Source organism: Nannospalax galili, unplaced genomic scaffold, assembly GCF_000622305.1.
Source record: "Nannospalax galili isolate Female #2095 unplaced genomic scaffold, S.galili_v1.0 scaffold1055, whole genome shotgun sequence".
NCBI lineage: Eukaryota > Metazoa > Chordata > Mammalia > Rodentia > Spalacidae > Nannospalax > Nannospalax galili.
Genome location: NW_008337140.1, coordinates 399,025 through 424,123, shown reverse-complemented (window position 1 = coordinate 424,123; position 25,099 = coordinate 399,025). Strand labels below are relative to the sequence as shown.

General features: G+C 49.3%; 3 protein-coding genes across 8 annotated transcripts in view; 1 reads left to right on the top strand and 2 right to left on the bottom strand.

The window, feature by feature from the left end:
- Positions 1-617, bottom strand: part of Tfap2e (transcription factor AP-2 epsilon) — an 18,650-nt gene extending 18,033 nt beyond the window's left edge. Inside the window, exons 1-2 of the mRNA XM_008832114.2 lie at positions 591-617; positions 1-299 (exon numbers count right to left, since the gene is read on the bottom strand). The exon at positions 1-299 is cut by the window's left edge and continues 187 nt beyond it. Of these exons, the coding sequence (XP_008830336.1) occupies positions 1-299; positions 591-617 (326 nt within the window). The remainder of the gene's footprint in view (positions 300-590) is intronic.
- Positions 618-9,499: 8,882 nt separating this feature from the next.
- Positions 9,500-19,044, bottom strand: Ncdn (neurochondrin). 5 transcript variants are annotated; one of them, XM_029563122.1, is made up of 8 exons: positions 18,950-19,044; positions 18,588-18,657; positions 17,561-17,701; positions 15,525-16,493; positions 14,257-14,498; positions 12,851-13,075; positions 12,302-12,444; positions 9,500-11,010 (listed from the first exon to the last, which is right to left on the bottom strand). In XM_029563122.1, the coding sequence occupies exons 2-8, from the start codon at positions 18,618-18,620 to the stop codon at positions 10,574-10,576; spliced, it is 2,190 nt and encodes a 729-aa protein (XP_029418982.1). In that variant the 5' UTR covers positions 18,621-18,657; positions 18,950-19,044; the 3' UTR covers positions 9,500-10,573. The 5 variants fall into 5 exon arrangements, with proteins under 5 accessions (XP_029418982.1, XP_008830332.1, XP_008830333.1 ...); XM_008832110.1 differs by having other exon boundaries at positions 18,588-19,044; XM_008832111.3 differs by lacking the exon at positions 18,588-18,657.
- Positions 19,045-19,456: 412 nt separating this feature from the next.
- Kiaa0319l (KIAA0319 like) overlaps positions 19,457-25,099 on the top strand; it is a 116,287-nt gene continuing 110,644 nt past the window's right edge. For both annotated transcript variants that reach the window (XM_008832108.2, XM_029563121.1), the window contains exons 1-2: positions 19,457-19,667; positions 22,578-22,746. In XM_008832108.2, the coding sequence (XP_008830330.1) occupies positions 22,605-22,746 (142 nt within the window). In that variant the 5' untranslated portion in view covers positions 19,457-19,667; positions 22,578-22,604. The remainder of the gene's footprint in view (positions 19,668-22,577; positions 22,747-25,099) is intronic.

Genomic DNA, 25,099 nt, shown 5'->3' with positions numbered 1-25,099 from the left:
GCGCGGGCGGCGTTGCGGGGCGCGGCCCAGGCGGCCTGCGGGGGCTGCGACTGCGCCAGGGGCGCGAGGCCGCCGTAGGGATCCCCAGCCAAGTGCGGAAAGGCGGCGGCGGCGTCGGGAGCCTGGCCATAGGGCAGCGGCGGCTGAGGGTAGGGCGGCGGGAAGTAGGGCGGCTGGAAGTCGGCGGCGGCTGGGGCAGCGGGCGTGTGGCACAGCGGCGGCGCTGGCCCGTAGGCCGCCTGGGGCAAAGAAGACAGCCGGGCCCCGCCGGCCGCTGCGCCCAGCCCGTCGGGGCGCTCCTGCGGAAGGACAGGGCTGCGTCAGGCCACCCATTGGCGCTGACGGCACCGCAGCCCGTGGGGTGCAGCTGCTGGCCCTGTCTTCGGGGGACCCCCCCGGAAGACCCACGGGCCTTGAGGCTGGGGATCCCGGCCTCCGGCACCCCGTTCTGGGCTGGCACTGACCCCGCGACCCCCTTCTTTCCAGATTCCGTTGGCGCAGGAGCAAGCTGTTTGGAAGGTCCAGCACCTAGGCTCCTTGTTGCTCCCTGCCAAACATGCCCAGGTACTGAGAGCCCTGGAACTACTCACCATGGCGGAGTAAGTGTGCACCAGCATGGGGCGGGTAGTGCGTGGGGGCGACGCGGCCCTAATCCGACGGCAAGCACTGCGGGAACGCGAGCCCGGAGACCGCACCACCAGTGGGGGTTACCGTCTTGCAGCTGGGTGGGAAACCAGCCTGGAGCCCAGCGGGCGTGGGGTCTTCAGCGGTGGGCGCCCGCGGGTGGGTCCATGGAGGCAGAACGGACGGGCGCTGGTGGCACTTGGAAAAAAGTCGGCCAACTGGTGCCTGGCGGCCGCCCTTCTCCCTATGAGCACAGCGTGCTCCATGCACTCCAGTTATAGTGGCGGGGGCGCGCCGGGCCTCTGGGGGCGCGCATTAAAGAGACAAGCTATGGCCTAGCTCATCCTTTTCCCCAGCGGCCGCCAAAAGGGAGGCGTGGTTCTGGTGGGAACTGGTGGGGTAGGTAGAGAGGCCTGCTGATGATGAGAACTCCTTCTGGGATCCAAGTTTGCTGCGGTGGTGAAACAGGTTTCAACGCAAGGACCCACATATGCTGGGTTCTATCTTATATTTAAATTTTCTTATTACATGTATTTGTTTGATGTGTATGTATGTCACAGTGAGCTTGTGGAGATCAGAAGACGCCTTGCAGGAATTGGTTCTCCCTTTTCACCATGTGGGTCCCAGGGATTGAACTCGGGTCCTGAGGCTTGGTGGCAAGTGCTTTAACTTGCTGAGCCATCTCAGATCCCTTTCCCCCAAAAACCTTTTTAAATAAATGTATAGTTGAGTGTATGTGTACATATTTGACTTTGAGCAAAGCATTCCTTTTCAGCTTCCTCCCTATAAGATGGATTCCTCTTTTCTCCAGTCAGCTCAGTGGACTTCAGATGAGGCAAGCAATGGGCATGTGGAAGAAGTTGGTGACTTGCAAATCAAGCCTATTCATTCATGTGCACGTGTGTGTGTGTCTGTGTGTGTGTGTGTGTGTGTGTGTGTGTGTGTGTTTCTGGGAGGTTCTGTTAGAGTCTTTCCTGAATGGTTCTGCATCAAAAACCCTCCGAATGTGCCCACTTCTCTCAGACTTTCTGGGCTTGTAATATTGAGCTAGTAATCCCCAATGACAAGCCAGCATCCTTGAATATGGGTAATATGAACTGGTCAGAGAGAGTTGGAGTCTGGCATAAGCTCTACCTGAGACAAAGTCACAATGTTTCTGAAGCCACAGGAACCTGAGCTGGCTGTGAGTCTAACACTAAGAAACTGTCGAGTGTGTAACTGACATGGTATGTATGGGATGTACTGTTACACTTACATGCAGAGTCTATGTGTTTCTTAGTTACCATGGCAGGAACTGGCTGGCTGTCAAGCATGCTTTAATCTCTATTGTCAATCCTTTTCTTCTGAAATTCAAACCTCCTGGCCTGAGAAGTAGAGATGGAGATTAAAGAAAGGCAAGTGGGAGAGATTCTAGGGGTAATGAGAATCAAGAAAGCAGAAAGAAGATATTTCTAAAAATGATGCTCAGAACATGCTATAGTGGAAATAATCACAGTGAATACTTATTACATAATGTGAATATTAAGTTATCACCCCCTTCAGGCTGGGCGTAATGGCACACATCTTGAGTCCCAGCACTCGGGAGGCAGAGGCAGGCAGACCTCTGTGAGTTCAAGGCCAGAGTGGTCACATAGTGAGTTCCAGGTGGGTATCCCAGAAGGTACATGAGAGTATTCAGGCTGAGGTTCTTTCAGCCTGTGGGGACGACTGTAGGGAAAGAAGGATGCTAGTAGTCAAGGATTTGTCATTAAGAGCTTTCTAGAGGCTGGAACCAGGAGCTAGAATGGAAGATGAGGCAGATGAGGTTAGCTATGCAGTCTTCCTGCTGAGGACAGATCTGAGGTCTGGAGCAAGTGTGTCTGTTTATACATGTCTGTGAGTATATGACTGTGGTGACATCCCTCTTCCTCTCCACTTCAGTCACAGGACATCTGAAGTCAAGCTCCAAGGTAGATGTCAGTGCATAGCACACAAAGTCCAGGCACCATGAAGGGGGATGCCCGTGCCCAGTTCTGGGGATACCCCTGCTCTTCCAACAGATTTGAAAGACAGGGTGACAGGATGGGTGGTCTGCTGGCTTTCCTGAGTTCCCCCACTCTTCCTACAGCCTTAGATGTCCCTTTTTTGTACCTTCCCTTACTCTGACCACATCTCTCTTCCTTTCTGTCTCCTGTCTTTTATTCCCTACCTTAACAAAAGTTTTTCTTCATTCTCTGAGGGGCATTTTCTGGAAGAATCAGTCTACACATTTTTTAGACGGTATCTCACTATGTAGATCAGGCTGTCCTCCAATTCACAGAAATCTGCCTGCCTCTGCCTCTTGAGTGCTAGGATTAAAGGCTTTGCACCATGCTCAATCTTTTTGCATTTTTTTTGTCTTTTTGAGACAGGGTCTTCCTGTAGCCCCAGCTGTCCAGGAACTCACTATGTAGACCAGGCTGGCCTCGAACTCACAGAGATCCACCTGCCCTTGCCCGAGTGCTGGGATTAAAGGAGTGCGCCACCATGCCTGGCTTATTTTTTTAAATTGTGTGTGTGTGTGTGTGTGTGTGTGTGTGTGTGTGCGTGCGCGTGTGCACGCGCACCGTGATGCACATGTGGAGGTCAGAGGACAGCTTGTGGCAGTTGGTTCTCTCCTCCCACCATGTGGCTTCTGGAAATCAAACTCAGGTCATCAGATTTGGTGGCAAGCACCTTTCCTTGCTGGCCCCCATTCATACATTCTTCATGAGCAAGTTCATCCCCTCCCAAGTCTAATGACTGTTTATCTGCTGTTATCTCCTAAATGTGTCCTCTCCAGTTTGTCTAGCTCATTAGCGATGCAAAACTATACATTCGAGTGCCAACTCGTGTTTCCTTCAGCCATCCACTGCAGCTATCCAAGTTTCCAAGTTGAAACTGAACTCACATCTCTTCCACATCGTAATCCCCACCAACCCCTCCTCCTGGCTTCTGTAGCCCTCTAAATAACACATTCTTCAACTTCAAAACTTGCCAGTGATCCCTAAAGAGTCTGGAACAGTTTTTACCCTCAGCAGGCAATCTTCAGAGAGTGACACTATTTATTTGTTTTTTGCCTTAAAAGTTTTTTATATTTATTCATTTTATGGGCATGAGTGTTTTTCCTGAATGTATGTAAGTGTACCATGTGCATGAAGTGGCCAGAGAGGTATTACGTCGAATCTCTGGAACTGGAATTACAGACTGTTGTGAAGCACCATGTGGGTGCTGGGAGTCAAACCTGGGACCTCTACAAGAGCTGTAAGTGTTCTTAACCACTTAGCCACCTTTGCAGCCCCTATTTTTTACTTTTTGAAATGGAGTTTCACCATGTATCCCAGGCTGGCTTCAAACTCTGCCTCAGCCTCCCAGTGCTGGGACTACAGGCTTAAAACACCACACTCAGCCTGAGTGTTACTATTTGTAATCTTCAAATAGTAACTCAAAGTAGGTATCCCAGAAAGAATATGGCACCCCTTTCCCAGAGCCTTACACTACACTGTTCTTTCCTCATAGACTCATAGGGATCCAAGAGTGGTACCTGTATTATTATCACCAACATTTGGGAATTTGTTGGAAATGCCAATTCTTGGGGCTTGAGATGGAGCATCAGTTAAGAGCACTGGCTGCTCTTACAGATGACCTCAGTTTGGTTCCTAGCACCCACATGGTGGCTAACAACTGTCTGTAACTCCAGTTCCAGGGGATCTGATGCCTCCTCTGGCCTCCTTGGGAATTGCATGCATGGGTGCACTTACACAGGCAGGCAAAATGCTCAAAAAAATATTAAAAAAAAAAAGAAATGGCAATTCTTGGACTATACCAAAGACCTACTGAATCAGCCACTCTAGGGTAGATCCCAGCAAACTTTGGTGTTTTAATTAATTTATTAATTAATTTTGGTCTTTTGAGACAGGGTCTCTCTGTAGCCCCAGCTGGCCTGGAATGTGCTATGTAGACCAGAATGGCCTTGATCTCACAGACATTCATCTGCCTCTGCATTTTCAAGTGCTGGGATTAAAGGTGTGCTCCACCACACCTGGCCTAGAAGTGATTCTTAAATGGATGGGTTAGCAGTGGACAGGCTGTTCAATTTGGATCAATTAAACCAAAAGTTACCAGGGGACTCACAAAAAAGGCTTTATCACTCCAAAGAGACAGAAAGCAGCATGACATGGCATGGCATGGCACGGCAAGACACAACACACACCAGAGGTGGCTTACTCCTGATATTATGGTTTGAACATAGGTTCCCCACAGGTTCATAATTTGAATTCTTAATCCCCAGCTGGATGGCAATATTTTGGTAAGTTCTAGAAACTTTATGAGATGAATATTTCTAGTATTTCTAAAATAATATATGTTGTAGGGTCAGAAAACAACAACAGAGAAGAGTCCAGAGAATTACTACAGAACTCTAAATTCCAGGAAATATTTATTCTATTTAAAAACAAGACTACCAAGTTTATTATTTCTAATTTTTTTTGATGAGCTAAAATTGAGCCACAATTAAGCCCTCCTGCAAATATAACATATATACATTCCAAAAATATAACTTTCCTGTTACTTTTCCCAGTGAACTCACTTTAACCGAACTTTCATCAATGTGCAGTAATTTAGCCCATCCATTTTGAATTTAATTAAGTAAACATAATACAGCTATGTGGAGGTTTAATGTTTTGATGCCACAGTGGGCTGGGCCCTCCTACATCAGTTAGCAATCATGAAGATACCCCACAGACATGCACACAGGCCAATATGATGAAGAAAATTCCTAAACTGAGATTCCCCTTTCCCAGATGTCTCCAGATTTGTGTCAAGTTGGCAGCTGACCTGGAACTTGCTATGTAGACCAGAATGGCCTTGATCTCACAGAGATCTGCCTGCCTCTGCCTCCAGAGTGCTGAGATTAAAGGCATGTGCTACCATACTCAGTCCTAATTCATTTATTTTTAATTTTATATGTATGACAGTTTTGCCTGTATGTATGTAAGTGTACCACGTGGGTGCAGTGCCCGTGGAGGCCAGAAGAGGACATTGGATCCATCTCTCGGAACTGGTGTTAGGGATGAATATTAACTGTCATGTGGGGGGGTTCTGGGAACCCAGGTCCTCTGCAAGAGCAGCGGTGCTCTTAACAATTGAGCCATCTAATCATCCTCCATCTATGTTTATTTTTATTTTGAAAATTGTTTTATTATTTTTTATTATTTTACGTGTATAAGTGTATTGCCTGCATGTATATAAGTACACTTGTCTCGTGGAATGTCTATGGATGTTGGAAGAGAGCATTGGATTCCCCTGGAAGTGGAGTTAAGGACAGTTCTTAGCCACCATGTGGGTGCTTGGAACTGAATCTGGGTCCTCTGCAAGAGCAGCCAGTGGTCTTAACCAATCTCCAGCCCCACAGTCTATGCTTTAATAACCCTCTAATGGGTGTCCTGACTTCATATCTTTTGTGATCCAATCCAACTCCATTTGTCAATAGGAATGACCAGACCATGGCCCTTGCCTGCTGAAAATGCTCTGGGGTCCATTACCATGGCCCATTCCAGGGACAAAAACTTGCTAGCTAGCGTTTGAGATAGTTGGTACTTGTGATTCATTACCTTTCCTTTCTTGCTCTATGAGCTACCTCACAAGAAGTTTAAAGGAGGAATGGAAAATATGTTTAGCACTTTGCTTGGTACATGGCACGTAGTCAGTGAATGCCTATTAAATACATGATAAGCAAATGAATAGGTAACTACAATTTTGCATCTATTAAGTGATTCTTTGAAGGGCTCTTATGTGAACATGACCCTGGGTAGTTACACATAGGGCCCATGTATAATCTGAGTAAACGGTCTGACAAATGAGTGACTTTGCTTATTCCTACTGGGGCAGGGCATGCTCTCCAGGTCTGCTGCTGCTGCTTTGGAGCTCCCTAAAGCTGTGAAGTAGATGGCTTCAGATTCTGGGGTCCTTCTGCTTCAGGGACAATAGTTCCTCACATTGTGAAGCATGCAGGTGAGAATTTCCCATTGCCTGTTCTTTGCAATACATGCACACACATGGAGGCTTGGGAGTATGTGCAGAGATACATATTCAGATAATCCTGAGAAAATGGGGCACACAATATGTACAGAGACATTCATAGGACATTGACACACAGGTGTACATGCTCAAACATACTTGTATCCTCATTTGACATACTTGACATACGCCTCTTTTCCAGTGTTCACTTTTCTCCTCTCTTTCCTTGTTTGAGACAGGTTCTCACTATGTAGCCTTGACTGGTCTGGAACTCACTATGTAAACCATGCTAGCCTTGAACTTGCATTGATCCACCTGCCTCTCCTCAGTGCTGGGGTTAAATGCGTGCACCATCATACTCAGCTTTCCTCTCTTTTCCGCCTTATGTGAAAAGAAAACTCAGGCCTGCCTCTGTTATTGTTGACAAAGCTACCCTCCCCTCCCCTGCCGCCCCCCATCCCCAAACCTAGACAAGCTTTTGCGGTGGGGTCTGGTTGGGAGTGTTTGCTGAGGGAAAAATCTGGCACAAAAAGATGCCAAGGCTCCATCTGGTGGTTAGAGTTCACAACTGCAGCTCAGAACTCCCTTTCCCTTCTCAGCAACATCACCAAGAACAAGCACCTCCTTGCTTAACTTGCAAGTTAAACCTGGCCTGCTCCCTACTCTAGAGCCAGAAACCTCTCACCATACAGTTTGAAAATACAGAAAGAACTCAGTCTGCCTTGGATTATCAAGTTTTGCCAGGCTTGTCTCTCCCACTGCATGCAGGAGAACGTCTCAATACTGTGGGCAGTTGTCACTTGCTTTGGGGCCCTTTTATCATTTTCCCAGATGGGTCACTACCATGACTCTAAAGAGCCTCTATGTTGACAGCTCCCAAATCTGTTACCCTCTCAGACTTCTCTCCAAGCTCTAGACCATGGAGGAAACTACTCAACACAAACTTACCATTTACCAGACTAAGAACTTCCACAAGCCTGCTTCTTGCCCAGTGTTTCCCATGACATTTATTCCTATGATAATGAGAGATCCTATTATCTCATGACAGTAAGTGGCCCCATTATCCACACCGTGTCCCCAGTCAGGAATCTGGATCATCCTTGGCTCCCTTTCTTTGTTCCTCTTAAAATTAATTTCCAGATCCTATTCCTAACTCCTACCTGAACTATCTCCATCCCTCATTGTCACTAAGTCCAGATTTATTACCTCCTGAGTTCTCCGCCTCAGTAGTTCCTGCCTTTCACTTCTTTCCCTTCCAACCTCTTGCACTTGCGGTGTAGCCCAGATAGGCCCTAAATGCTCCTTCCTCCTGCTTTAGCTCCCTACTGTGGTGATTACAGGCAAGCACCACACCTGGCCAGCTTCAGCTCTTTCTCTTGTAGTCAGTCATCTTTCTGAAATACAAACTATCTTCCATTTAATCTGCTCCAAATCTAGTCTGGTTCATGATCCCATATTTAAATTGCTGCATACTGTACACTATGATCTGGTCCAACCTTGTCCTTCTCACACACACACACACACACACGCACACACACACACGCACGCATGCACGCACTGTAACTCTGGGAAATGGCTTGCATGCCTTTTACCTGCATTTCTCTACTTGTCTACCTGGCAAATACTTAGCTTTGAATTTTCCCGGACTGGTTCAAGGCTGAGGAGCTTAAGGCTCCAGTTACATTTTGTTTGGCTCTCCCTAGAAGCCATTGCTAATACCTTTATGCCGTCTTATCTGTCTTCCTCTAGATATTAAGCTGCTTGGGTGCAGGGTTGGTCTTTTTCATATCTATCTGAGAATCTACAGCTTTCAAGTGAATAGTCCTGCTTTGCACAGCCAACTGCAGGTAGGCTACAGGATGGACTCAGTGAATGCTTGTAGGTTTGAGGGCGTGGGTGGAGCCTGTGCGGTGTGGTCCTGGGGCTGCTCTGGCTCCAACCTGACATCTTTGGCTCCAGCCTAATAAAACAGAGGGTCTTCTCTCCTGCTGAAGCTTTCAGGCCCTTCCTCTTCTCACTTGGCACAGAACACAGGTCAACAGCTGGTAGCCCGAAAGCCACCATGTTTTGTCAGGTTGATAGTGACTTAATTGACAATCTTATCAACATTCAAATTGATTTCATATAAAAGTTAGGCTTTCTGACTTCTTTTAAAAGTTGGGACAGGGGGGCTGGAGGCTTAGCAAGTAAGAGCACTGGCTGCTTTTGCAGAGGACCCCTGTTGGATTCCCAGCACCCACAAGGCAGTTAGCAGCCATCCGTAACTCCAGTTCCAGGGGATCCAACGCCCTCTCTGATCTCTAGGCATTGTATGATAGGGATACATATATGCAGGCAATACAGTCATTCGCATAAAACAAAAATAATTAAAAAATATTTTTAAAAATTGGGACAGGAAGCCAGGGGTAGTCGTGCATACTTTTAATCCCAGCTCTTGGAAGGCAGAGACAGACAGATCTCTGTTAGTTTGAGGCGGTCCAGGGCAGCCAGGGCTACATAAGAGACTGGTAACCTGAGTTCAATCCCTGGGACCCATGTAAAGGTGGAAGGAGAGAAGTGATTCCACAAAGTTGTCCTCTGATTTCCACACATGCACCCTGCCTTCAAATACACACCTCAGTAAAAGTTAAAAAGCTGGAGGATGTGGCAGTGACTCCTGACAAGATGTTGAGAAGGGACAGTGCTTCATTTGTCTGAGTACCCCCACCAGGCCCAGACACATCATCGTCTGGGTTTATAAACCTGTTGTCACAGGGCAGAGTGTGTCTAAAGCTTCCCTATGTGTAAAGCCAGAACCATGGTGCCCCCTTGGAAAGTCTAAAAGGCAGAGAGCAGGTGCAGGGCAGACCACACAGGAGGCTTCTCATCACCAATGAACATTTATTGAGTGTCCACATGTGCACAGCTTTTGAACTTGGCGATCACAGAACGCACTGGGGGAAGGTGGGGGTGGAAGCAAGGGTGAAATCAGGTGTATGCGGGGGTCCCCGTGGGTTCAGAAAGGTAGTTCTTGCTGGAGCCGCCAGTCGCGTCTCCCGGCAGAGAGGAGTTTTAACAAAGGGGGATCAAGGGGGAGGAACTGAAGCCAGGCACCACAGTGGCAGTGAGGTGCAATCACCAGGAAAACATGCGGATTCTTGGGTGGTATAACTTCCTGTCCCTGGCTCCAGCCAGGCCAGATGGCACTAGGGGGACAGGGATCAGGTGCGCAGGTGTCCAAGCAGAGATAAGGGCAAACAAAATAAATAAACCCCAACCCCCATCTTCACTCTGCTGCAACATGACACAAAAGCTTAAGAGACCCAGGGCCAAGGGCTCTTGGGTCCCCTCAAGTAGGCTCAAGTGGAAGGAGATTCCTCACCCCACCACTGGTCTGTCTGCCTCAGGTGGCCTTGAAAGGATGGGGCAGCTAAGACCCTGGGTCACTGAAGTTGAAAGGAAGAACTGCGATGTCAATGGCCTGAGCCTGCTCTCTGCCCAAGAGGCCCAAGGGCAAGTGCCAAATGGCCAATTTATAGGGCGTGGACCTGGGGGAGCCGGAAGGGGCACCACAGCCTAGGGGAGGCCACGCCCTGGCCGGCAGGGCACATGGGCTAAGGCAGTCAGTGCCTGCCAGCCCTCTCCTACCCTGGGACCTCCCTCCTGTGGGGGAGCCAGACATTGGGTATAATGACACCTCATTGCCCCCATCCCTCGGGGCTGTTCCAACCTTCCCTGGCCTGGCGGGGCCAATCACAGTTCCAAGCCAATCCCTGCCCCCATGGGGGCTGGGGTGCAGGAAACAGTTCCTTACACTTGAGAGGTGGGCACCATGCCCTTGCCCTCAGAAAAGCCAGAAAGCTGGGGTGTTTGTGGGGGAAGTCTGAGGAAGGGGTCCAGTTTGGGGGCTTCAGGGAAGGTGCTTCCTCCCTCGTCTGTCCCCAGTGGATGCCCCTCAGGGCTCTGACAGGCACTGCTCCAAGGCAGCCATGCGGTAATGGCTGGCTGTTTCCTCACCAGCCTGAAGCCTCATGGCCTCCCGGCACAGCCGGTTGGCCCTGGCCAACTCCACCAGAACACCCTGGTAGGCAGCCACCATCTCCGGCTTGACAGAGTTGGGGCTGACACTGCCTAGCAGCTGTAGCAGCTCCTGTGGCCAGCGGGAACGTAGAGCGGCAGGCGCCAGCCAGGGCAGCAGTGGCACACAACCTGTGAAGGCCTGCATGCCCAGGAACCAGAGCTCCTGCAAGTCAGCCCAGATGCCCTCATAGTCAGGAGACAGGGCCAGTATTGCCTGGTCAGAGCCAGGGGTGGCCCGTGCCACATGGGATTGTGACAGAAAAAGGATGGCAGCTGCGAAGAAACCTCGGGAGGCTGGAGTTCCCTGGAGAGCTGGAAGGAAGAGGGTAGTGGATGAACTAGATGGACCAGCACTGGACCAATCCCTCCCATGTAGACATACTCAGTAGAAGCATCATCTGGATTAAGACTGCTCAGGTTCAAACCCTATCTTTGACACTTATGGTGTGATACTGGGTAGTTACCTTTCCTGAATCTAAGTTTCTTCATTTTAAGATGGGGCCAGTAGCATGTTAATCTTAGCAATTTGTGGTGAGCATTAAATAATCACTGCATGCTCCATCATCAAGATCTCTAAAGGTACAGGAGGGAAAAGTAAGCCTCATGTCAGATGCAAGAAGGAATCTTCCTCAAGGTTCCCAAAGGAGGGACCCCAGTAGCTGGTGGCCTAGAGCTCTTCAACAAGCTAAGGATGAACTAATTTGATTCCAGGCCAGAAGAGGGCGCAAGAGGCGGGGAAGGTGAAAAGTGATCCAGTCCTGGTACACCAGCTATGCAGGTGCAGATCTCCAGTCCTCTCTGCAGATCTCCAAGAGTCTGAACACCTAATGTTTTGGCATTTTAGCCAGCTTCGGGACCATAGATAGAATGGTGACTGTCCTTGGAGGCCAAATACAAGGGGCTCCTAGTTCAAAGAGATATGTTCTCCTTCCATGGCAGGGTACCCTGCTGGGATCCCCACACAGAAAACAGGCAGCTGAGGGTATGGGCACATTACACCCTGTTCCCAGACATCTGCTCAGTTCCTCCAACCTGACAGATGGGGCACAGGGAACAGGCGGGGACAGGGGGACCCAAGCAGACACCCACGGCCAAAGTGGGAGACACTGAGGGCTGCCAGGGGCTAGAGGGGACGCCCTTCCCCCTGCACCCAGTCAGAGGGAAGGAGGGTAGGGAAGAAGCTCTTCTTGAGGGGTAGAGCTGATGCCTGTCACTGAGTGGGATGAGGTGCTGAGTGGTGACATCCTCAATGCAGGAAATCAGGTTTCTGACTCAAGGCCCTGGGTGGGGGCAGCTCCACCTTGAAAACACTGGATTCTAAGTCCCAGGGCTGCCAGGGATCCAGGTGCCTGTGTTTGTATCTCTGAACAGGCCTGTACTGAACACCCACCAGACCTTGCCTTAAAAGTCTTCAGAAGGAAGAGAACGTTATCATTTTGGGAAAAAGGGTGGGGGTGGCTGGTAGAGAGATACTGGAGAGATTGCCTCTCATTGGGAAAATTCTACTAAACGATTCCCGAAATTGGGGGTTTAGGCTCTCAACACAGCAGGTCCACCCAGGTCTTCTGTCCTCACCCACCAGGTGTGGGTCCCCAGGGCTTACCTGGAGAAGTGCTAAGTAGCCGGGCCATTAGAAGGCCCAAAGTGGCCACATTGGCAGCCAGAAGCAGCCTGCCTTGTTGCTGTACTAGTGAGGGCAGTGACGTCATCAGGGTGTTCATAAGAGATGTGAAGCAGGCATCTCGCCTAGGGAGAAAAGGAGAGGAGGATGGGGTAGGCAGAGGATTAGTAGACTGTCAAGCCCTTTGGAAAAGCTGGCACCTGAGGCTTCTGGTTTTATTAGGCCAGGGGTTGGCAAGACATGCAGCAGGATGAAGTGTTGACTTTGAATCTCAATCCTGGCATCTGCGTTGGACAGATGCCAACTAGCCAAACTGAGCTATGGCTAGAGGAAGGAGAAAGGTATGTCCTGGAATACCTGGGGTCTAGAGATGCCAAACCTTGAGTGGGACTGGCATTATCTATTCTGAAACACCCTCTAACACTAAGAGAAACCTGCAGTCATAGGGGAGCTAAGTAGGAGGTTGAGAGTAGACAGAACACTCCCCTTTGCTTCTCTGGCTCTCCTCCCAGCCTTTCCCAAGCTCCTCACTTGATCAGCCCTGGTGCAGTGACCACAAGGTTGAGGAAGATGTGACAACAGGTCTGCAAACCAATCTCCACGCTGTCCGGCAGCACTGAGGTATCATGGCCAGGGGATGTGAGCTCCCACTGTTGCAGGAAGTACTTGCACAGAAGTGAGGGGGCCCCCTCCTTGATCAGGATCTCCCGGGGCCCATCTTCAACTGTCAGGTGGCACCAGCCAGGCAGAAGGAGCCTGGGCATATGGAAAGACAGACATGTGTGAGGTTGGAGAGAAGGCGCAGAGATGTCTTTTTTCAGGACACCTTGACTTAAAAAAAAAAAGTTAGGGGAGAAGGACATACCTGTAGAGATACTTCAGAGAAGCTCAGGCTTCAGGCACATAGTCTGACTCTGGGCAAGATACTCTAACTTCTTTGAGCTTCATTCCCATCCTTTTTTTTTTTTTTTTTTTTTTTTTTTTTGAGACAGGGTCTCTCTGTAGCTCCAGCTGGCCTGGAATTCACTATGTAGACCAAGCTGGCTCAAACTCAGAGATCCACCGGCCTCTGTCTCCAGAGTGCTGGGATTAAAGGTGTGAGCCACAACCCCAACATTTTTTTTGTAATTTTTGAGACAGGGTCTTACTTTGTAGCCCAGGGTGACTTCAAACTCACACCAATCCTCTGCCTTGGCCTCCTGAGTGCTGAGATGACAGGCTTGAGCCACTAAGCCTAGCCATTTGTATAATTTCTAAAATGTGGATGAGACTTTTGTCAAATTTGCCATGTGAGCAAAATGAGATTATTCTGGTAAAATGCACAGCAAAATACCTGGTTTGTAGCAGATTCTCAGTAAATCTTAAGTTTTGGTTCTATTAAAAATCTAGGGATGGCCGGATGTGGTGGCACATGCCTTTAATCTCAGCACTTGGGAGGCAGAGGCAGGTGGACCTCTGTGAGTTCGAGGCCAGCCTGGTCTACATAGTGAGTTCCAGGCCAGCTGGGGCTACAGGGAGACCCTGTCTCAAAAAGACCAAAAAAAAAAAAGAAATCTAGGGATGGCAAGTAGTACATGACAGTGCAGGATTTCTGTGGGAACAAGCCCTCTGCCCCCAACAAACAGAAACAATTCTAAGGGAACTTCTATGGCCTAATCAGGGAGCCTGGCACAGTTTGGGGGAGATAAGGTATCCCTGTGTGACTCTTGCTTTTTTCTAATAATTTTTATTTCTAAAGTGTTTTTTTTTTGAGACAGGGTATTGCTATATATTTGTAGGTTGGATTGGTATTTGCTATGTAGCCCAAGCAGGCCTTGAACTCATATCAACTCCTGCCTCAGCCTCCTAAGTGCTGGGATTATAGACATGTGCCACCACTCCTGCCGATCCTTCTTTTTGGAATGGTCTGGCTGGACAGTCTGTAACTACAAACTCACCGGAGAGCATCTCCTGGCCAGGCGGGCCCTGGGGTGGTGGGGGAGATGGCCAAGGTGGCCACCTGCTGTGAAAGGTCATTGGCCTCCTCAGCCTCCTCGTAGAGAGTCTTGGCATATCGGACAAGGAAGGGCAGCAGTTGGCACACCTCCTTACGCAGGGATGAGGTCTCCTCTGCCAGCCAAGCACCCAGGATCCGCACCGAGGCAAACACAAAGGGCTCCTTCTGCTTCTCCGGCCCCACCTGTTGCCACAGGATCGGGCTCAAATGGAGCAGGACCAGAAACCCTCCTCTGCCTCCCCAGCCTGCTGGCCACCCGCATTAACACAACTAAAAGGGAATTCTGGCCTGTGCACCCTTCAAAGGTGGGAGCCAAAGGCCAGTGAAATAGCATGGTGGATAAAGGTGCTTGCTGCCAAGTCTGGCAACCTGCTTGACTCCCAGGACCCACATAGTGAAAGAACTGATTTATCCCTTTCTCTACTCAGAACCTAGCACATGCGTAGAACATACCCCACAAGGGCCTGTCACATAGCAGGCACTCAGTGTAGTACTGAATAAAGTGGATCTCAGCATGCCTGATGCTCACTGAGACTTGATCCCCCTAACTCTCCACCTCTAAGGTAGCTAGGGGACTAGGGAAAACTTACAGGTCTACAGGTAAATAGCATTCCTCTATAGATGCTTTGAATGGGGGGGGCTGTGTGTATGTGGGGGGACTTGCCCTGTAAGTAGTGAGCAGCTACCCCCTGTTGGAGTTACATCAGAAAATGAGACCTGAGCTTAGCATGGTTTACTGGATATATGGCTGGTGAAGACCATAAGAGACCAGTCATGCCTGAATCCTTGAGGGAAAGGAAAGGTAGCCTCTCAGATGGTGAGGGAGGGGATGATGGGGCAAAGTAGATTTAGCTAAAACTCTACAGAGGCCTTTCTCTTGTATTATACAAGTTTGCATGTGAATATATGTAAGAAACGCTGTAGAGTGAGTAGAAGCGACTGCTTCGATTTTGTGTGTGATGTGTAGAGTGTGTGAACTGGGGAGTGTGTGTGAGTGGGAGGTTACTGTGTTGTGTGTGTGCTGTGATGGCAGTGCACATATGGTGTGTGGTATGCTTGTGTGGAGGCCCATGGGGGAAGGGAGATGGAGGGAGGCTCGGCCACACACTACTCCTGGAGTGCTTGCTGCAGTATCAGTCCACAGGCACACACAGCTATGCTATCTCTCCATTATACTTCTAGCTCCCCCTCAGGTCGGTAGACTCTTACCTGCAGCAGGTAGTGGATGACAGCGCCAATGGCCTCTTTCATGATGCTCACGAGCTGCACCTTCTGTGGTTCCTTAAGCAGGGATTGCTCACAGCGGGTACATTCCTGGATCCCCAACTCCATAAGGGCATAACAGGCAGTTACCACATCCTCTTTCACCTCTGTGCCTGTCTCCTCCAGGGCCAGTCGCACCTCCACACACGCCAGATTCACCAGTAGGGCCAGGAACTTGCTCCCAGAGCTGCCCACTGGGATCCAGTCGGAGCCGCAGGCATGAGCCAGGCGAGCTGCCAGTTTCAGTGCAGGGTTGCGCTGCCAGGAGCTCAACTTGCTTCCTAGGATGCGAGCCAGCCCAGCCTGCAGATCCCGGTGGCATTCAGGGGGCACAGTTGTTGGGGGCAGGAAAAGGGGCAGCAGCTGGCAGAGCTCAAACTTGCTGGCATCCTCAGCTTTCTGGAAATCCTCACTGAGGCCCCGCAACACAGCTAGCAGGTCGGGCTCCGCCTCCTTCCAGCACTGTGTCTCTGCAGCAGCCAGCAGCCCCACCAAGAGTGCCAAGGCCTGGTCAAAGCCATAGCTGTGCCCAAGGTATGCCTGGCAAAGGGCAGACACCGTGCCACCAGCAATGAGGTGCCGGGGCCCTCGGGGTGTGCCTGCTACAGCTGTCAGGCACTGGTAGGTGTCATCAATCATGGAGCGGCGGGCAGCATCATCAGGGTCCCCCCGGGCCGTAAGGAACGTGCTAAGGATGGGGATCTTGTTTAGGACCTGGGGATGACTGGCCAGTTCGGGGTCACTGCAGAAACAGGCCAGCAGGGCCACACCCAGGGCCCGGAGAACGTGGTCAGGACAGCCATCAGGTGCCTCCTTGGTGGTCAGGAGACGATTGGGGAAGGTGAAGCCGACAGCATCAAAAATTCGTCGCCGAGTTTTGGCATCGATGTCACCTGCTTTGACTGCCTTGGTCACCTATGGGGAGTATGTGCCATCAGCAGGATGAAAGGAAAAGGTGGCAAAGACTGTCCCTTCCCTGTACCCTGAACATCGAGGGCTGGCAGGAATGGGTTATGCAATGGGACTCACACTGGGGTCACTGCAGCCAGCTCTTTTTTTCTCCTTGGAGACAGCCAGGTGTGACCTCTGGGATCCCTCTTATCTATGATTGTCTCATGGAAGGGAGGTCCAGTCCTCCTCAAACATTCATTTGGACAGTTGATCACCTGGCCAGCTGAAAAGTTCTTTCTGTTGTCTAATCTAGATGCCCACAACCTGGGATGGAAGGGGCTTAGAACTCAGTGTTTAAAATCCCCTAAGGATTTAGGGTCCTTCCCTAACTACCTGTCTCCAGAGAAGTCACTGATCCATTTCCGCCACCTTCTCAGGGGAAATGGCTCCTGTGTCTTGCCTTTCTGTATGTCAAAACATTTCCCCTTACATTTCCCCTAAACACCTCCTCTGCTGCAGTGTGAGCCCTTGACTTCAGAGCCTTTTCCCTGTTGCCATGGCAAACAAGCTGAGGCTGCACTCCCTCCTCCCTTCGCACCCCCCACCCCCCAGCACTGCAGCGCCTGTTCTGCTGCCCCTAGCTTGGAGTCCTCCAACAGGCTGTGACTGAAACCAGCTTCCTTACCTTTAACCTGCCTATTGCCACCTTGGTCATCTCCACAGCCTCTTCCCAGTCACTTCCAATCCTGCTATTCTTTCAGGTCACAGAAAAGCCACCCCAACCCTCAAGTACTCTGCATTTGTTACAACCTGCTGCTGTTACCATATGAGTCAGCTCCCATCTGCTCTGGGACGCCCCAGAAAGCAAACTCAGGCAGCCTCCTCCACGGTCCCAGCCTTATTCACTCCTATTCTCCCCTTCCCCCCCATTCCCAAGGGAGCAAAGGGTACAAAGGTAGAGGTCTCAGGCCTTTTTGGTGCATTCAAGGTTGCCAGTACCATTTAGAGATCCTTGGGGACTTGCTGACCCCATTCTTTAGGGGCCCAACCACTCAGCCCTCCCACCTCCCAATTATCAGCCAGGTCCTTACTAGCAGCAGGGCTGCAAACTGCTCGCTGTCATTCTTGGCCTCACGGAGGGCTCCCAGGTAGCGCTCCAAGGTGGGGTTTCGGCTCTCTGCCTGGTTCAGAGCTGGCTCACAATCCGAGGCCATGATGCCCGCCTTGCCCAACTGTGAACACAAGAGGGACTGAGCATCCCTCTGCAGAGGAGGGGCGGGGGCGGGGGTGGGGCGGGGGTGGAAGTGGAGGATGGAGGGAGGGATTAGCACAGAGGGAGGGGAGGGAGGATTTGGAAGGGTGGCTTCCTTATGACTGACCTCCCTTAGGGGAGCCCCTTTAAGAGGCTGGACCTGCAAATCCTTTGGGATGAAGAAGGGACCCTGGTCCAAGGTCACCTCCAGAAAAGTGGGAAAAGGGGGTCATGCATGCTGCTGCTCTGCTGGCCAGGGCTCCTCACCAATCTCCTAGAAGTGGGAGGGGGCAGGCTTCAGCAGCCCCTGGCACCAGAGGCCAGGTTTTACCTCTCTCCAGGAGGGCATAAGGGGAGTGAGTGGTGAGGACAGACAAGGAGGAATGGAGACATACATAGGTGAAGTTCGATTATCCGGACTCAGGTGGACAAGTGAGAAAAAGGTTCTTTTCCCCTCTCCAGAAGAGGCAGGAGATTAGCTTCAGTGAGAGGACAAGCTCTCTAGAGAAGGTTTTGAAGACTTCTCTGAGGACCCCACCCCTCCAGCCGGGGCTCTTAATCGCCCCCGCAGCCTCCTTGCCTTCTCGCCTTTCCCTCCCTCGTGCAGAGGCTGCAGGAGCAGCAGCAGGAGCAGAAGCAGCAGAAGCAGCAGCAGCAGGAGCAGCAACAGCAGAATTAACCCGTTGTGCACCCTGTCCTCGCCCTGCCAGTCCCGATACCAGCCTGTGGGTACCGGTACTGGCTGGAGAAGGAAGAAGGGGTCGGGAAGCTCCCAGGATAACGGGGTATCCAAAAGCCGGATAATCGAAGCGGGGCTGCTGTGATTGAGAGATGAGAAGGGGAGAAAGGATCCTGGCGGTCACCACCTGTCCCGCCGCAGCCAGGTCACAACACGACATTGATGAAGTCGAACGACAGGGCAGCGATGAGATCACACTTCACGATGGCGCGGTGATGTCACGGAGAGATCACAGCAAAATCACGACATGGAGGGGGACAGCCCCCAAAATGATGGGGCAAATTTAACAATATGTATATATATATATCTATATATCTATATACTGAAAAGGGCTGTGACAAAATGGAGTCTCGACAGGGCACGATGATGTCGCGATATGGCGCGATGGAGTTGCGATAGGGTCCCTGGGGAGTCTCGGCATCGATCAGCGCCGGCTCGGAGAGGCTCCGGCTGGGAAGCAGGGGAGGGCCTGAAGGGGGCTGAGCTCACCAGGCTGCGGCCCCGAGCGGCGAAGTCTTCAGCAGGCGCGATGCTCCAAGAGCCTGGGGCCGCTGCTCACGCCGCTTTGCCCACTCTTGGCTCCCGGCTGGTGCAGCTCCACCCCCACCCCCGCATCATTCTCGACCAATCCGCGGTGGCCTCACTCCGAGCTCTGGCCAATGACACGGTAGGGCGCTAAGCCGTAGCGGAGTGAAGCCAGGGCGGCCATTTTGCTTGTGGGCACTGCCCGAGTCTGGGGCCAGAGGGCTAGTGCAAAGGCGGTAAGGTTCAGTCGGCCCCGCTAGGGCTCGAAGCGAAAGGCTGAGGGCCGGGACGCCCTGGCTTGTGCGTAGTTCTCCCCTCAGAGCGGTCCCGTCCCCGTGTGTCGTGTCTGCCCCCCCCCCCGCCCCGCGCGCGCGCGCGCGCGCTCTCTCGAGTCTGGAATTGCGCTTCCGGAGGGTGGGGGCGGGAGGGCTTGATTAGCATGAAGAGTGTATTTCCGGGTTGAGCCCCGGGAGGTGGGAGGAGGCGGTGTTTCCGGCCGCGGTCGCTGTCCAGGGAGGCTGAGGCAAGAGGGAGCTGTCCGGGTGGGGAGCCAACACTACCTTCTTTCTCTTCCTTCTCCTCCACGTGAGGGGAGAGAAGGTTGGGGGCCCCCGAGCCCATGGACCGGGAGGAAGCGGAGGCCGCCGAGAGCCGGCGCCCCGCTATGTGGCCCTGAGCCCCGGTAGGTGGCCGGGGCGGCTGGCTGCCGGGCTGAGGACCAGGAACTCTGGGGAGGGACAGGCGGGACCGGCCAGGCCTGGGGGGCGTTGGCCGCTGTTGGGACCCGGAGGTGGCGCTCCTGGCCCGGCCAGGGCAGGGCAGCTGCTTCTGGCCTTGCAGCTGCCGGAGCTCGAGTCCCGGGCTGAACCCCCGCTCCTTTGGGGCTCAGGCCTGGCCAGGCAGCTCTCTTCCATTCTCTGACAGACTGACGTACTGGGCTCCAGACGCTGCGGTCCTTCTGACACCCTCGACCCCTGCAGCCTCGCCCTTAGTTGCTGTCTCTGGTGGTTTGTCTCTGGTGGTTTGATCCCCTTACCGAGATTTAAAAAAAAAAAAAAAAGGTTGATACAGAATGAGAGGGGCGGGGTTGGGTACGTTGACGAAAGCTGCAGTGAGCAGCTGAACTGAAGGAAGTCAAAGTAGAAAACCTCAGGCGGGGTTCTGGGAATGCTTTCCTGTTCTCGCCTCAGTGGTGGTTGTGCCCAACCGACAATAGATGCCGTTAATGCAGCGCATTAGCCGACTCAACTCTCCTTGTGCTTTCTTATGATTAACAGACTGGAAACTAGAACAAATTGGAAAGACGGCCTCCCAGAACAATCTGTTCATTTTTCCAGCTATTTGGAAAACAGTGTCTGCAAATATAAGCAAAGCTATTCATGGCAGTCTGTTCTGTAACTTTCTCAAATATCTAAGACTTAAATTTTCTTTAAAGCTTTATTCTTGATTACTCACACCCGCTGAATAGACGTGCTCTGTCGTTATTCAAACATATCTTATCGCTGTGTACATAAATGGAGTTCCACGTATGTAGCTGACAGACTGAACTATGATACATCCCCCATCAACCTGAAGTATTAAGTAAACATTACCCCCTGCTCTGTCTGAACAGCTGCTGCAACAGAGTGCTTTTATTTCTGGTGTACTTGTAACGCCCTAAATGCCAGAACTATTGGGAGCTTTTCTAGATTTTCATTTGTCAAGTATTGTGGGGGTGTGTGTTCTCTCCCTAGGTTGTTACCCTTTGATTCGATAACAAACAATTTGGATCTTAGTGATGTTTTGTTGTTCCTGCCTCTGGTCATCAAGCCCTTAACTGGACCCTAGCAGTGATTTGTGCCCACAGGCAATTGCAGCTTTCAACAGAATAACTGGTTGGGAGTGCACATGAAATTAGCTCTGCCTCTCTTATGCACACTTTGTAAGACATTGCACTTCTAATCATCTTGCTAGTCCAATGGTGTTTATTACTCCTGTTTTCAAAGCCTATTCATTTCTTTTCTGCTTTTCCCACCCACCTGCCAGGCTGTTGATGACAGGTGTTGAGTCACCTTGAGTTTTAAATCCTTTTGTGGTAGGCTGAACTGTGTTGGGTAAGAACCACACACATACATTCACACACAGATACTCGATGTTCTATCCTGTTAGACTAGAGAAGTTTCTGGGTATACTTTTTAACTTGGGCTCTATTTCATAATCTTTTGAACATATTCATGATGTTTTTTTCTGTCCCCTGCTCCCTAACATACAATTAGAGAGCAACTCGAAATAGGGATGGTAGAAGAGAATAAGAAAGTTTAAGTCCTCCAGGTGCCTATGGTTCTGTGAAAGCCATTTCTTAGGCAGTGTCTCAGTTCAGAGTGGTGTGTGTGTTTCTCTGTTTCATGGCATTGGCATTGAAATCCAGTCTAGGCAATACTGGTCTCCCAATGCTGTGGAAGTGAAGGTTAAAGGCTGTTACCTTATGCTATTTGCAGATGACAAGTTCATGTTTAGGACATGATGATGATGATGATGATGATGATGATGATGATGATGGTGATTGTTTTGAGATAGGGTTTCCCTGTAGCCCCAGCTGGCCAGAATTCATTTAGGTAGACCAGGCTGGCCTTGATCTCACAGAGATCTGCCTGCCTCTCCCTTCTGAATGCTGGGATTAAAGGCATATGCCACCATACACAGCTGACAGAAGATGTTTAATATATTGTTTTTGAGATAGTGTCTTCTTATGTTGCCCAGGCTGGACTTGAACTCTTGGACTCAAGCAGTCCTGTCCTCAGCCTCCCAAGTAGCTAGAACTTCAGGTATGAGATATTCTACCTAGTCAACAGTTTTTTTAAATTGCTTTTTAAAATAACCTTGTCAACTCATAATGCCAAGATTTATACAAGAGGGAAGAAACTTTTGGAAAATCAGTGTTCTATCACCACCACCACCCTTACATCCTACAGCCACTAAGTTGCAGAGTAGCCAGCACTGTGCCTACCAGACATATTTGCTGAATGTACACATGAATTTATGTCAGGTATTGGAAATGACTGAGGAATTAGGAAGATAATGTAGAAGTGTAAACTGGGTAGATTTATAAGATAATGGTGTGGGACTGGTAGCAAACTGGACAATGCTTGCCGTTCCTAAAGAGAATCACATTGAACAATTATAGCAAGACTGGGCCCAACACTACCCTCAGGTTAGTTTAATTAGAGGAAATCCAACCTCTTCATAGATAAGAAAGTACTTTGGTCAAAGTCACAAGGCAGTAGAGGAATTGGAACTGAAAAATCAAAGCTGCTTCTTTTAGGTTGGTGCTCTTTCCATTCTGTCATGTAGATGATTTACTGTTAGGTTAGACAATGATGGAATATAAAATGTTTCACTTAACAGCAGATTCATTTTCTGTGTCTTGCTGTGTTGTTATACTGATAATTATAGGCTATGTCAAAGCTCAGATTTAAAATTTACTGGCAGGGATGAGTACTGAGAGACAGACACACTTGGAATTTCTCTTTCTCCTGATCTGTCACATTTTCTAGCATTCCACATTTCCAGGAATCAATTATTAATTACTTGGCATATAATTTCTTATTTCTAGTGTTCTGGTTCTGCCTGAAGGAAGGCCATGGAGAAGAGACTAGGAGTCAAGCCAACTCCTGCTTCCTGGATTTTAACAGGATATTGTTGGCAGACATCAGTGAAGCCGTTGAGAAGCCTGTACCTGCTTTACACTTGCTTTTGCTTCAGTGTTCTGTGGTTGTCAACAGGTACCATTTTTTTTCTAGAGATTTAAGATTTAATACCCCTCCCCCCATCAGCATTCTGAGTTCTTTGGTTCATTTTAGACACTAGAAGGAAGAAAGGCAATCTTCTAACTGACAGAAACTGTCATCGTTTTGGTGGGTGTTTACTTTGTTTGTTTTGGAATCAAGATATAAATTGGAATTTTTTTTCTCATAAGGGAGAATTGGTAGTCATTTTGAGGCTTTATAAAGAGAGATTGACAAGACGAAGCTTTCAGGGTGGGGTCCTGGTACTGGTCCTTTATGCTTAATAACTGAGGCTTCAGGCATTTTTCTTTCTTTTTTTTGGGGGGGGGGTCTCACTATATAGCCCAGGCTGGCTTTGACCTTGTGATCCTCTTACCTCAGCCTTCTGAGAGCTGAGATTAAAGGTGTTCATTACATCTGACTTCCTTGAAGAAGTATACGATCTACCTCAGACCTTGATTTGAGGGTTAATATAATAAAGTCAGGTGACCCAGCACTCTGAACATACCTGCTTAATGGAGGATACTTTGCTTCCTTTCCTAGCAGAAGCTACATTGTTGTTGTTGAGACAGATTCTCACTAAGTACACTGTGTATCTCTGGTTGGCCTAGAAATCATTGAGTAGACTAGACCGGTAGAACTCATGGAGATCTGCTTCCCCTGCCTCCTGAGTGCTGGGATTACAAGTGTGTGCCACCACATCTAGCAGAATCTACACTTTAAAATGTTTTATTTATTTATTATTGGGGGGGGCGGTGCACGTGTGTGTAATGGCATGTGTGTGGAGGTCAAAGGACAATTGTAGAGTTAATGTTCTCCTTCCAGCTTTATGTGGGTTCCAGAAATCAGAAAGGCTATGAAGCTTGCTACCAGCTGAGCTGTCTCTCGAGCTCTACTGTGTGTTTTGTTTTAAATAGAAAGGAGCTGTGCAGAGAGCTTTCGTGGAGTATACCTTCTTCTGCAAGACTGTTTGACCTCACTCGGAGCCTCTTGCCAGGGATGAATGCCAAGAAGGCCAAATTTCAAAGGCAGAATCTCAAAATATCCATTCTGTCTATTTCCTTTTAGCTCTTTTGTTGATACAGTTCCTTTCAAAGTATGGAGTTTGAGAAAACAGCCATTTGAGAAGACTTCTGAGTGAGCCCTCATTCTGGGCAACTACCAAAAGCCTTCTGTTGTAGAGACCACTAATAGGGCTAACTAATTGACTTTTGCTCTGACAATTAGAAGGATTTCTGTTGCTTTCCTAAAGCAATTGGTGGTTGTGATTTTGAAAGTCAAATAATTGCTGTTATTTAGCAATTTTAGTAGCATCAGCTTTGCAGTTTTTGGTCTTGCTGTGGTAGTAGATGATTGTGTGATTACAGTGGTGGAGGCCACAATTGATAGAAAGCTGACCTAAATATTTTTTTATACAAGATGATGCCTTGTTAACTAATTCTGGGTAACATTTCATGCAAGATAATCTGAATTAAGTAATTAATTGATTTGCTACCATCACATTAGGAAAATCACTTTTTGGAAGTATACCAACCACATATCAGGCTCCTAACTAGAAATGGTATATATGTTCCCATTTAATTTTTACAATAATGCTGAAACAGGTAGTTTTATGCTCATTTTATTGATAAGGAAGTTGGGACCCAGAGAGGCAAAGTTATTTGACAGGGGTCACAGAGCCAGAACATGGCAGAGCAGGATCCTAACCTAGTTTGTCCATTCTAAAGCTCATACTTTTTCCTTCTGCTGTGCTGCCTTCTGGTGATTTTTGTAAGACCAAAGATAATTTTTTTTTTTCACCTAGAACCATGATTAGACGCTGGCTATTTGAAAGATTTGGAGTACAAAGAGAGGAAAAAGCAATTCTGAATCTTTATTTTTCAATTGCACTTGGTTTAGACTAGCACTCTGGGCTCTTTGGGCAAACCCTTACTACCCCCTGAGCTCGGTACTTAAAGACAGCATTCTGCTGAACAGTAAGAGGTACAGATGTGAAGGTGGTTGTCAGGACTCGTGGTGGTAGGACTTAGATTGCACCAGTTCCATTTCAGTAAAAATATCTAGGGGCTTGGGGTATAGCTTTGGCAGTGGAACATTTGGCTAGTGTGTGTAAGGCCTAAGGTTCAACTCCAAACCATTAAAAAAAAAAAAAAAAAAATAGGGCTGGAAAAAAAAAACCCAGACAAACCGGAAAAGCTGTAAGAAAGGATTCTGAATGTTTTCATCATAAAGAAATGACAGAGGCTCGGGTGTTGCACAGAGATGGAGCAATTGCCTAGCATGCATAAAGCTGGGGTTCCATCCCCAACACCACAAAAAATTAATAAATGTTTGAGGAAATAGATGTATT

What these genes read in the sequence shown, in the direction of transcription:
- Ncdn (XM_008832110.1), bottom strand. Translation starts at nt 18,620, where the DNA reads ATGTCGTGTTGTGACCTGGCTGCGGCGGGACAG. An exon ending in TCATCCACTACCTGCTGCAG is followed by an intron (nt 14,499 to 15,524) that starts GTAAGAGTCTAC and finishes CTGTGGCAACAG; the next exon opens with GTGGGGCCGGAGAAGCAGAA. An exon ending in ACTGCACCAGGGCTGATCAA is followed by an intron (nt 12,445 to 12,850) that starts GTGAGGAGCTTG and finishes TTTTCTCCCTAG; the next exon opens with GCGAGATGCCTGCTTCACAT.